Genomic DNA, 12,017 nt, shown 5'->3' with positions numbered 1-12,017 from the left:
ATAATAATAATAATAATATAATAATAAATAATAATAATAATATAATATAATAAATAATGAATAATAATAATAATAATAATAATAATAATAATAAAATAATAATAATAATAATAATAATAATAATAATAATAATAATAATAAATAATAATAATAATAATAATAATAATAATAATAATAAAATAATAATAATAATAAAATAATAATAATAATAATAATAATAATAATAATAATAATAATAATAATAATAATAATAATAATAATAATAATAATGATAATAATAATAATAATAATAATAATAATAATAATAATAATAATAATAATAATGATTTAAATAGATATACTGAATATAAGACTACAATTGACATCTATTTTCTGAATACAGGTGGTATTTTTAGGGGTGTTTCTTTTTTTACGAAACCTGCCAAAACACGCTGAACCCCGACAAAGTTATGGGAAGTAGGTAGCAGTGGGGAGTGAACCTGGGACTCAGGGAAGTGTACACCATTGGGGAGTCAACCTGGGACTGGGTTTCGTAAAAAAAAAAAGCAATTACTTTTTTATGAAACCCGACAATATCCCACAAAGTTATGGAAAGAAAGTAGGCAACAGTGGGGGATTGAACCCGAGACTCAGGGAAGTGTAGACTATTGGGGAGTAAACCTAAGTCTATGGTTTTTCGGTGGGTTTTGTAAAAAAGTAATTGCTTCATTCTCGTCTGGTACCCAACTCCCATAGTCCGGCTTCATTTCCCACTAGTATCTATCTTCCATAGTCCAGGTTCATTTCCACTGATATCCTCTTCTCACAGTCCCAGGTTCACTCCCAACCGGTGTGCACTTCCCTGAATCCCGGTTCATTGCCCAATGGTGCCCCCTTCCCATAACTTTTGACAATTTCAGTAGGTTTCGAAATAAAAGTACATTCTGAGCTCACTGTCTACTGGTATCAGCCTCTCGCAGTCCCAGGTTCAATCCTCATCGGTGTCCAAATCTCAGATTCAATCCTCACTGCTGCCTACTTCCCATAACTTTGTCGGGTTGTGGCGGGTTTCGTAAAAAGTAATTCCCCCTCCCCGTTGGTATTGCTTTTTTACAAAATCCAGAGTCCCAGGTTCACTCCCCACAAGTGTACTTCCCTGAATCTCAAGATCACCCCCCACTGTTGCCTACTTCAATAACTTTGTCGGATATTGCCAGGTTTCGTTGGATTTCGTAAAAAAGTAATTGCTTTTATATGAAACTCGCTGAAAACCACCAAAAACCATAGTCTCAGGTTCACTCCCCACTGGTGTACACTTCCCTGAGTCTCAGGTTCACTCCCCACTGTTGCCTACTTCCCACAACTTTGTCTGATATTGCCGGGTTTCGTAAAAAAGTAATTGCTTTTATATGAAACTACCTGAAACCCGTCGAAAACCATAGTCTCAGGTTCACTCCCCACTGGTGTACACTTCCCTGAGTCTCAGGTTCACTCCCCACTGTTGCCTACTTCCCACAACTTTGTCGGATATTGCCGGGTTTCGTAAAAAAGTAATTGCTTTTATATGAAACTACCTGAAACCCGTCGAAAACCATAGTCTCAGGTTCACTCCCCACTGGTGTACACTTCCCTGAGTCTCAGGTTCACTCCCCACTGTTGCCTACTTCCCACAACTTTGTCGGATATTGCCGGGTTTCGTAAAAAAGTGAATGCTTTTATGTGAAACTCGCTGAAACTCGCCGAAAACCATAGTCTCAGGTTCACTCCCTACTGGTGTACACTTCCCTTAGTCTCAGGTTCACTCCCCATTATTTGCCTACTTTCCATAACTTTGCCCCATTTTGTTGGGATTTGGTGCATTTTGTAAACAAAAAGTAATTGCTTTTTTTTTTCAAAACCCGCCGAAACCCAGTCCCAGGTTCACTCCCCACTAGTGTACACTTCCCCGAATCTCGGGTTCACTCCCCAACACTGTTGCCTACTACCCATAACTTTCTCGGATATTGCCAGGTTTCTTTCGAGTTTCGTAAAAAATTAATTGCTTTTATATGATGAAACTAGCTGAAGTCCGCCGAAAACCATAGTCTCAGGTTCACTCCCCACTGGTGTACACTTCCCTGAGTCTTAGGTTCATCCTCCCAACTTTGCCTACTTTCCACAACTTTGCTCGGATATTGCCGGGTTTCGTAAAAAAGTAATGCTTTTATGGAAACCGCTGAAACTCGCCGAAACCATAGTCTCAGTTATCCCAGGTGTACACTTCCCTGTCAGTACACTCCCAATTTGCCTACTTTCCATAACTTGCCCCATTTGTTGAATGTCATTGAAACAAAAATAATTGCTTCTTTTCAAAACCCGCGATATCAGTCCAGGTTATCCCATAGTGTCCTTCCCGATCTCGGTTCACTCCAAACAATGTTGCCTACTACCCCTGAACTTTCTCGGAATTGCCAGGTTTCTTCGAGTTTCGTAAAAAAATTAATTGCTTTTATATGAAACTAGCTGAAGCCCGCCGAAAACCATAGTCTCAGGTTCACTCCCCACTGGTGTACACTTCATTGAGTTCCAGGTTCACTCCCCACGCTTTGCCTACTTTCCACAACTTTGCCGCATATTGTCGGGTTTCGTAAAAATGTAATCCCCCCCCCCCCCCCCCATATTGTTATTGCTTTTTTACAAAACCCAGAGTCCCAGGTTCCCTCCCCACTGGTGTACACTTCCCTGAATCTCAGGTTCATCCTCTCTCCTCCCCCCCCCCCCCCCCTACACACACACACACACACACACACACACACGCTGCTGCCTACCTCTCATAACTTTGTCGGATATTGCCAGGTGTCGTCGTGTTTCGTAAAAAAGTAATTGCTTTTTATTTGGAAACCCGCCGAAACCCAGTCCCAGGTTCACTCCCCACTGGTGTACACTTCTCTGAGTCCCATATTCACTCCCACAGCTGCCCTCTTCCCATAAATTTGTCAGGTTTCGGGAAAAAAAACACCGTATTATAGTGCAAAACCACTATTCAGTGTCAGATACTGAATAGTGCAAAACCGCTATTCAGTATCTGATACTGAATAGTGCAAAACCACTATTCAGTAGAAAACGGTAAGGGCTGCCTGAAGCCGGTGATCGTAAAATACTAACGAAAGAGTGAAAATGGAAAGGCTTCGTATGGGAACAAAACAGACAATGGACGTTTCGGGTACAAACCCTTCGTCAGCACAACAATACACAAATAAACGTGGAAAACAAATAAAATATAATGAAAAATAACTTGTATCGTCTGTACTCAATGGTGGTTGCAGTATGAATGAAATGTTAGCGTGGCGTGGGTAGAGGATAGGGTGCCCCAGGGGGGTGATCTAATTGATAAGCAAAGGTCAGCGTCAGGGAACCGAACTTTCCAGACTATAATGGAAGGTAAAAGACATATTGGTAGTAGTAGTAGTAGTAGTAGTAGTAGTAGTAGTAGTAGTAGTAGTAGTAGTAGTAGTAGTAGTAGTAGTAGTAGTAGTAGTAGTAGTAGTAGTAGTAGTAGTAGTGATACTGAATAGTGCAAAACCGCTATTCAGTATCTGATACTGAATAGTGCAAAACCACTATTCAGTAGAAAACGGTAAGGGCTGCCTGAAGCCGGTGATCGTAAAATACTAACGAAAGAGTGAAAATGGAAAGGCTTCGTATGGGAACAAAACAGACAATGGACGTTTCGGGTACAAACCCTTCGTCAGCACAACAATACACAAATAAACGTGGAAAACAAATAAAATATAATGAAAAATAACTTGTATCGTCTGTACTCAATGGTGGTTGCAGTATGAATGAAATGTTAGCGTGGCGTGGGTAGAGGATAGGGTGCCCCAGGGGGGTGATCTAATTGATAAGCAAAGGTCAGCGTCAGGGAACCGAACTTTCCAGACTATAATGGAAGGTAAAAGACATATTGGTAGTAGTAGTAGTAGTAGTAGTAGTAGTAGTAGTAGTAGTAGTAGTAGTAGTAGTAGTAGTAGCAGTAGTACAAGTACTACTACTACTACTACTACTACTACTACTACTACTACTACTACTACTACTACTACTACTACTACTACTACTACTACTACTACTACTACCAATATGTCTTTTACCTTCCATTATAGTCTGGAAAGTTCGGTTCCCTGACGCTGACCTTTGCTTATCAATTAGATAAGTAGTACTACTACTACTACTACTACTACTACTACTACTACTACTACTACTACTACTACTACTACTACTACTACTACTACTACTACTACTACTACTACTACTACTACCAATATGTCTTTTACCTTCCATTATGTCTGGAAAGTTCGGTTCCCTGACGCTGACCTTTGCTTATCAATTAGATCACCCCCCTGGGGCACCCTATCCTCTACCCACGCCACGCTAACATTTCATTCATACTGCAACCACCATTGAGTACAGACGATACAAGTTATTTTTCATTATATTTTATTTGTTTTCCACGGTTATTTGTGTATTGTTGTGCTGACGAAGGGTTTGTACCCGAAACGTCCATTGTCTGTTTTGTTCCCATACGAAGCCTTTCCATTTTCACTCTTTCGTTAGTATTAAAACCACTATTCAGTATCAGATACTGAATAGTGCAAAACCGCTATTCAGTATCCGGTGTGTCTTTTTTACGAAACCCGCCGAAACCCTGCGAAACCCGCCGAAACCCGCCGAAACCCGACGAAACCCGACGAATCCCGACAAAGTTATGGGAAGTAGGTGGCACTGGGGAGTGAACCCAGAACTCAGGGAAGTGTACACCATTGGGGAATGAACCTGGGACTGGGTTTCGGCGGGTTTCGTAAAAAAGAACCAGTGCTTCACTCTCCACTGGCGCCCACCTCCTATAGTGTCAGGTTCATTCTCCTCTGGTACCAGCTCATGACTTCACTTTCAATGTATCTCTCCTTAGTCCAGGTTTATCCCAGATACGTTCATGTCCAGTTACTCCCAACCTCTAAGTGTAGTTCATTTCCTCTGGTACCAAACTCTCATATCGGTTCACTTCAATTATTCATCCCTTTAGTCCCAGGTTTATTTCCCAATGATATCCTTTTTACATAGTCCCAGGTTCACTCCCCACTGGCGCCCACCCCTATAGTGTCAGGTTTCTCTCTCCTCTGGTACCCAACTCCCAAATCCGGCTTCACCCCAATGGTATCCACTCCCTTAGTCCCAGGTTTATTTCCACTGATATCCTGTTTACATAGTCCCAGTTCACTCCCCATTGGCGCCCACCCCCTATAGTGTCAGGTTCATTCTCCTCTGGTACCAAGCTCTCATATCCGACTTCAACTTTCAATGGTATCCATCTCCCTTTAGTCCCAGGTTTATTTCCCACTGATACCCTGTTTACATAGTCCCAGGTTCACTCCCCACTAGCGCCCACCTCCTATAGTGTCAGGTTCATTCTCTTCTGGTACCAAACTCTCATATCCGGCTTCAACTTTCAATGGTATCATCTCCCTTTAGTCCCAGGTTTATTTCCCACTGATATCCTGTTTACATAGTCCCAGGTTCACTCCCCATTGGCGCCCACCTCCTATAGTGTCAGGTTTCATCTCTCCTCTGGTACCAACTCTCATATCCGGCTTCAACTTCCAATGGTATCCACCTCCCTTTAGTCCCAGGTTTATTTCCCACTGATATCCTGTTTACATAGTCCCAGGTTCACTCCCCATTGGCGCCCACCTCCTATAGTGTCAGGTTCATTCTCCTCTGGTACCAAACTCTCATATCCGGCTTCAACTTTCAATGGTATCCATCTCCCTTTAGTCCCAGGTTTATTTCCCACTGATATCCTTTTTACACAGTCCCAGGTTAACTCCCCACTGGTGTGAAATTCCTGAGTCCCAGGTTCACTCCCCACTGGCGCCCACCTTCTATAGTGTCAGGTTCATTCTCCTCTGGTATTCAACTCCCATATCCGGCTTCAACTTTCAATGGTATCCATCTCCCTTTAGTCCCAGGTTTATTTCCCACTGATATCCTTTTTACACAGTCCCAGGTTAACTCCCCACTGGTGTGCAATTTCCTGACTCCCAGGATCACCCCCCACTGTTGCCAAACTCCCATAACTTAACCGGATATTGTCGGGTTTCGGCGGGTTTCGTAATAAAGCACTAATTCTTTTTTACGAAACCCGCCGAAACCGGCCGATAACCTTAGTCTCAGGTTCACTCCCGACTGGTGTACACTTCCCTGAGTCTCGGGTTCACTCCCCACAGTTGTCTACTTCCCATAACTTTGCTGGATATGTCGGGTTTCGCCGGGTTTTGGGCGGGTTTCGGCGGGTTTCGTAAAAAAGCACTGGTTCTTTTTTACGAAACCCGCCGAAACCAAGTCCCAGGTTCACTCCCCACTGGTGTACACTTCCCTGAGTTCTAGGTTCACTCCCCACAGCCACCTACTTCCCATAACTTTGTCGGGATTCGTCGGGTTTTGTCGGGTTTCGGCGGGTTTCGGCGGGTTTCGCAGGATTTCGGCGGGTTTCGTAAAAAAGACACATCCATTCAGTATCTGATACTGAATAATCATAGTGCAAAACCACTATTCAGTATCAGATACTGAATAGTGCAAAACCACTATTCAGTATCAGATACTGAATAGTGCTAGCCATTTGAAAAAGTCACATCGTTTCCATTATTTTACTTCCTATCACGTTGACTGGAGTTGCAGACTAGAAATTCAAGTCGGATGCAATTTATTGAATTTTACATCGGAGAATATCAATAATTAATCAATTTCAAATGAGCAAAATTTCTTTGAGCAAATTTACCATTGAATTCAAGATTGTAATAGAGTGCATTGGGTTTGACAGAACTCGACCAGGCATAGTCTTTTCTTTCCCCAACAGTCTCACTTGGCTTGGTCCTAGTTCCATCTTTGGCATTCCAACCTTCCCCGTAGACATAGAATATCTTCTTGTGCTGAGCGGAGACAGGACCCTTGACTACGTAATAAAACTTGAACTGGTCTTCTTTCTCTTTGGAAGCTTCTGAAAATGTATACAATCAGATTCCAAATTCCTTGTTATGCTTCTATAGAAAATTTGATGATTTCATGACAAAAGTGTAATTGACTCAATCACTGATATGATGGCCATGACATTATCATCGTTTCAAATAAGCATTCTTAAAATTGATGAGTTATCATAAATTGCTAATTTGAGAGTTTCATATACTATGGTTCTCTATGTACATAATTCCCCCACAATTACTTAATTTTTATGATAAGGTTACTAAACTACACAATGATGATACATTCTATCTTTTTTTCTTCTAAAATGATTTTATACAGTTATCATTAAAAATTTATATCTTCAGTTAAGATTGACAAACAACGAATCTATCAAAACAAAAATAATTAAATCTGCTTAATTCAATATTAGATTTGGCTCTGATGACATCGACAGTCTATCATACAGGGTGTCCAAAAAGGTCTTTCCCTGATTTAAAAGACTTATTATTCTAAAACCATTATAGATATTTGCATCAGGTTTTCATTATTTTTAACGGAAAAGTCATTCATTTATGCCCATTGGTCATTGACTATTATTACATCACCAACGTTAGCAAAATGAACATGAACTTAAAAGACCTAATTTTTCTCTTTTTCTATTTATGATGCACAAAAGAGTTAAAGGCCCATCTTTTGTTACCGTGAAAACGATTAATGTAAATGTCAATTTTAGATATGCTAGAATTTTATGCTGCATCCCATCTTCATGAATGAAGACAAAGATAATTTTCAAGAAAGATTGTGTTCCCCCACCTTGAAGACAGGCCATTCACAAATTTCGAAATGACACATTTTCAGACAGATGGATTTGGATAAATGGACTCAATTGCCTGGCTGCCAGGGTCACCATACATTTCTCTGTATGACTTTTTTTCCTATGGAGCTACATCAGAGACATTGTTTATTCAGTTCCCATATCTGATGTTGGTACGCTTATCATAAAAAAGAGCTGTTATTGAATCCATCACGCCAAAAAAGCTAAAAAATATACGGAAAAACTCGAAAATATGTTGAATTTACTTGTAGGTAGCCATGGCAAAAATATTTAGGCACATTAAAAAATACTGGTAAACAAAATGTAAAGCATTTATGTATTCATAGGTCCATGTTTAAAGAACATTGGCTATAACGTCTTTAAGAACACACTGTATATTCATTAAACTGCGTAGATAAGCATAGAAAAGAAAGTTGAATTCATGACTCAAGGAAAAGATTATAGTAGTTTTAGGATAAAAGTACCTTTAGGGACAAATGGAAAAAAAGTGGGCCAATAAAAAGATTTTTCCAAATATTCTACAATTTCCCAGCCATGAAAAGAGGTAAACGAACATATTTTGTACCAGTCTAGATATAAAACTATTTTTGAAGACAAAAAAACAGTCTAGAAAAAGAAAACATAAACAAAATAAGTGCATTCAAATTGGGGAGAAATGGACATGGGATGGGGAGTCTACCATCTCGATGGAGTGAAGTGGGCCAGGGCAGAATATGTTTTCTGCTGATATGCTTTATGGATATTGTATTTCTTTCTGTTTTGACTGGCAGTTTCATATACAACTATTCGGATCTTTATCTTACACCATGGCCTGCTCTCTAATTTATCACTTTTAATGTCTTCATACTTGTCCTTTTGTCTTCAATTTTTGCTCATTTGGGATAAAGGTGGGGGTTCACATCGGAAACGTGTTTCCTTGTGAATCATAATATAGGCACTAGATTGTCCCATCTATCGTTGTTAATAGTAGCATGTCTGACAAGTAATAAGGTCTGGGAATTGATCTCCAGTTGAAGCAGGCTGATTATTGGGATTTTTCTTTTCTTGTATGTTTCTTTTAACTTTGTCTGGAGGTGTTTCATGCGCACCTTTTCAGATTTCTATGCCACCTTTGAATGTGATTTAGCTAAACTATTTATTTACCTGTGTTGCAAATAACTTAAGGACTTAGTGTGCCATTGTAATGTTGATTTCGTTTGGATCCTAACACTCTCATGTTTCTATTTTCTTTCTTTAAAAAAGAGAAGAATGTACATATAGTATACCTATTGAAGGCTATGACATGGGCGTAATGGTGTATCTTTTGGTTGCCTTAGACTGCATATCCAGTTTCATCCTATGATTAAGGATATTTTGCCTTTTTTGCAACAGTCATCCCATAGGCTTTTGAGCTTATTGTCATAATCACTTGAAACATATCAGCACTTGTTGCCAAATACTGTGCAATACTTCTGTGTCTATGTTTGAGGAAGACTTTTTTTAAATCTTTTTGTTTTTACTCTCTGTATCTATCTGACTTTGTACAGGAGATTACATACTTCAGAAGCAAGCCAGCCATGGCTACCTATCAACACATGATAATGAAAGAGAAGCATGGATGCTAATTAAATGAACATAAAAATGTGTATTTGTATCCAACACTAACCCTTATCTTTCTAACGATATGTAAAAGTTCAATTTTTGTCGAGTTGAAATAAAATTGAGGTGATTTAATTATCTGAAAAAGTCAGGGTTTTGAGGGGGGTTTTTTTTCTTTGTATTTTTTTGTTTGCTTGTTGGTTTTGTTTTGTTGGGGGTTTTTTTTTTTTTTTTGTTGTTGTTGTTTTTTTGTGTTTTTTTTTTGTTTTTTTTTCTTTGTTTTTTTTGGGGTTTTTTTTTTTTTCAATGAAAGTGAAAATCGCTTCTATCTGTGTTTGCGATTAATGAAGGACCAAAAGAAGAACATTTCTGAAATAATAACTGATCAGACAAGTTTTTATATTCATATCAAAATAAATTGGAACCCACGACTTAAAAGTTTTGAGGGGGTGTCAACTTCTCCCCACTCTCTCCTAATACACTGCTCAGCATGTGTAGTAACTAAGGCACAGCTGGTGGTGGAGGGGGAGGGATGGGGAGAGATGAATGCATGAACTTGAAAATCAAGTAAAAATCAAAGCTCTGCGCAATATCAAAGAAATTTAGAGGGTCTGCAGCTCTGAAGCACCTACAACTTTCATTGCAAAAGCAAGAGTGTTCAGTCAATATTAAAACTTTCAACTTGTCTAAAGTTATATACTTTTACCTGGACCATACTTGTTGAGTCTCGCATGATAAAAATAATGTTCCTTCTTGTCCAAGTGATCTTCAGGTGTTTTCTCAAATGGTTGTTCCTTTCCTTTCAGAGACTTATTGGGAGATTTTTGTGTTTCAGATTGCCTGTACCTTACAGATCCATGGTCAATATCGACAAGGACAGGAGCATCCATCAATACTTTCTGAGTGAGAAGAATTATAAAATTAACTTAAAGCAATAGAGTGATTCAAATGATATTACGGTTACAAAAAAGAGCTATTTAAATGTCTCAAGTTTTATATCAAGTTCTTTTCTATTGTAGTTACTATGATCCCAAGGACTAGAAACCGAAGAAAAAAATATGCAGTTAATAATCCCTAATCATGTCTCAGTGCCCTGGGAAAACGTTACGATGGATAATTACCTTTGGTTAGAGTTAATATCTTTACTTGACTTGTGGCTGTAGCATGAAACTTTGCCTGTCTGTCTGTCTGTATGTATGTATGTATGTATGTATGTATGTATGTATGTATGTATGTATGTAAGGATGGATGGATGGATGGATGGATGGATGTATATATGCAAGTATGGATGGATGGATGGATGGATGGATGGATGGGTGTATATATGTATGGAGGAGGGAGGGTTGTCGCACAACATATTTTAACAATTTTCCTATTTTGCATCATACATGCTGGTAATATTACTTAAGATTTATGAGACTGAGTTTTACAGTCATCTTTTTCTATAATCAATTCTTTCCAGACCATTTTATCTTTTCCCATAAGGAAAAGGCAAACTATTGAGAAAACAATATTCGGATTGTGGTTAATTAGAATGATACTGTAATTCTGAAGTCCTTCAACCATTAAACAGGGCGTGAAAAAGAATAAAATCAAAGACATTATACATTACAGAGCATACCTTCCCTTCTTTCCTCTCCAAATTATTGGAATATTTGACTCGTGGGTTTACTGGAACCCCAACTGGTCCTTGGCTAGCTCCACTACCCATTCTTTTTCATTGCCAATACCTAAGGAATCAGTTTCAAAAGGTCATCAATATTCATAATGGTAAGCCTTTCTTAAAATAGTGAGCAAAAATACAAGAGGTTACAAAATATGTTCTTCTCTTGTTTTTTGCTTGCTTAATTGTTTCTTTCTTTCTTTATTTATTTCAGGGAGGGGGGGGGGGGGGGTTTTCGTTATTTAAAGGAGATATACTTTTGAATTATATATTTGAGCATCGGTAAACAGAAGATAATTAATAGATCTAATTACGCTTACAAGTAAGACAAAGGACTGGTTCATATAAGGAACAGAAATAGATCTTAAATGATCATAATAGTTAAATCTCAGTTATGACTTTAAACCCTCTTGCTTCACACATACAAAAGACATTTTGGGAAAAGTAAAGCAATGGGGCAGTTGAATCCGTTAAAGAACATAGATAAACAATCAGGGAAAATACAAAGGTCAATGACAGAGAGTGACAATCAATTCGTTCAGAAAGGCACTAAGCAAATGCAATTTAAATCGATATTTCAACAACTAGAAAGCATTAATCTTTAGATATCAATGTAAATGTGACCAATCATCTCAAACATATATTATGACAGGGTGAATTAGGTACCATAAAAAGTGACTTAAAAATGAAAGTGATTAAAATGTGAAATTATAGCTCTTGTCACTTGAAGAAACTGTGTCCATTGTCTTCAACAAAGCATATATTTTCTATCTTAAAATCAAAATCTAAATAAATTCTACATAATATAGTTACGAGACGGTAAGGCTCAGACTGTCACCAGATGTGGTCATAATTAATCATCGATCAAGATAGTCATTTTGATGACCACAGTTTGTTTACAGGGTGTTAAGTGTGACTACGATGTGTCGTATGAGGGTGGTTGGATGGGAGCATCACCCTTGAATCATA

At 38.5% G+C, this 12,017-nt stretch overlaps 1 protein-coding gene across 1 annotated transcript in view; it reads right to left on the bottom strand.

Moving 5' to 3' along the window:
- The window catches only part of LOC144956440 (uncharacterized), an 18,323-nt gene extending 7,208 nt beyond the window's left edge, over positions 1-11,115 (bottom strand). Inside the window, exons 1-3 of the mRNA XM_078886942.1 lie at positions 11,007-11,115; positions 10,092-10,284; positions 6,791-7,009 (exon numbers count right to left, since the gene is read on the bottom strand). Coding sequence (XP_078743068.1) covers positions 6,791-7,009; positions 10,092-10,284; positions 11,007-11,096 — 502 coding nt within the window. The 5' untranslated portion in view covers positions 11,097-11,115. The remainder of the gene's footprint in view (positions 1-6,790; positions 7,010-10,091; positions 10,285-11,006) is intronic.
- Positions 11,116-12,017: the final 902 nt, after the last annotated feature.

This window comes from Berghia stephanieae, chromosome 1 (assembly GCF_034508935.2).
Source record: "Berghia stephanieae isolate SIO BIC M18660-M18661 chromosome 1, UCSD_Bste_1.3, whole genome shotgun sequence".
Classification (NCBI taxonomy): domain Eukaryota; kingdom Metazoa; phylum Mollusca; class Gastropoda; order Nudibranchia; family Aeolidiidae; genus Berghia; species Berghia stephanieae.
Note: the sequence above shows the minus strand (reverse complement) of the source record. Positions and strands in the feature narration are given on the sequence as shown.